General features: G+C 57.4%; 1 protein-coding gene across 1 annotated transcript in view; it reads left to right on the forward strand.

Annotated features, from left to right (window-relative positions):
• VOLCADRAFT_102747 (dynein heavy chain 3) overlaps positions 1–735 on the forward strand; it is a gene marked incomplete at its 5' end in the record, with an annotated part of 70,080 nt that overhangs the window by 40,713 nt on the left and 28,632 nt on the right. The window contains 2 exons of the mRNA XM_002945732.1: positions 117–184; positions 403–493. Coding sequence (XP_002945778.1) covers positions 117–184; positions 403–493 — 159 coding nt within the window. The remainder of the gene's footprint in view (positions 1–116; positions 185–402; positions 494–735) is intronic.

A 735-nucleotide genomic window follows, 5' to 3' on the forward strand; every position in this document is an offset into this window, starting at 1 on the left:
CTGCTGCGGCACTTCCAGGACTTTAGGTGCGTGTGTGAGTGCGTGTGTGAATAGTGCTTGGTTTGCGCGCGCGTGTGTGTGTGTGTGTGTGGTGTTATATGTGTGCGTGCGCGTAGGAGTGTGGTTATGTTTGTATAAGGCGGGAGGGCGGGAGGAACAGGATGAAAGCTGAAGGAAAGGGAGGGTAGGGGCCCGCGTGGTTGTGTTGTTGCTGGGCGGAGGGGAGGGGAGGGGAGGGCAAGGGGGGATGTGATGTACAGGGTAAAGGATCTCTTGTAACTCGGAGCTCCCACCGTTGCGCTTGTCCTTTCATGGCTTCCGACCTTGTCAAGGAGCTCTCTGTGTGTATGTGTGATGCGTGTACGATACCTGCATTTACCCACAACTGCTACTATCACACAGGGGCATGTACGACCGGAAGAAGTTGTTCTGGAAGGAGGTGGAGGACACGATTCTTCTGGCGGCGTGCGGACCCCCCGGCGGGGGTAGGCAGGTGGGGGTCGGCGGCGTGTGTGTTTTATTGTGTATATATGGAGGGGGGGAGGCGGGGGGGGGCCTTTGCGCTGGACTGGATGGATGGCTGGAGTCGCTGAAGCTGTTTGCCTGGCCTTGCTTACAGTCCTCTCCCTCCCCGTGTCTGTGTGTACCTCCCTGTCTGTCTGTCTGTCTGTCTGTCTCTCTGTCCGTCTGTCTGTCTGTCTGTCTGTCTGTCTGTCTCTCTGTCTGTCTGTCTGT

Source organism: Volvox carteri (genome assembly GCF_000143455.1).
Source record: "Volvox carteri f. nagariensis unplaced genomic scaffold VOLCAscaffold_1, whole genome shotgun sequence".
NCBI classification, from domain to species: domain Eukaryota; kingdom Viridiplantae; phylum Chlorophyta; class Chlorophyceae; order Chlamydomonadales; family Volvocaceae; genus Volvox; species Volvox carteri.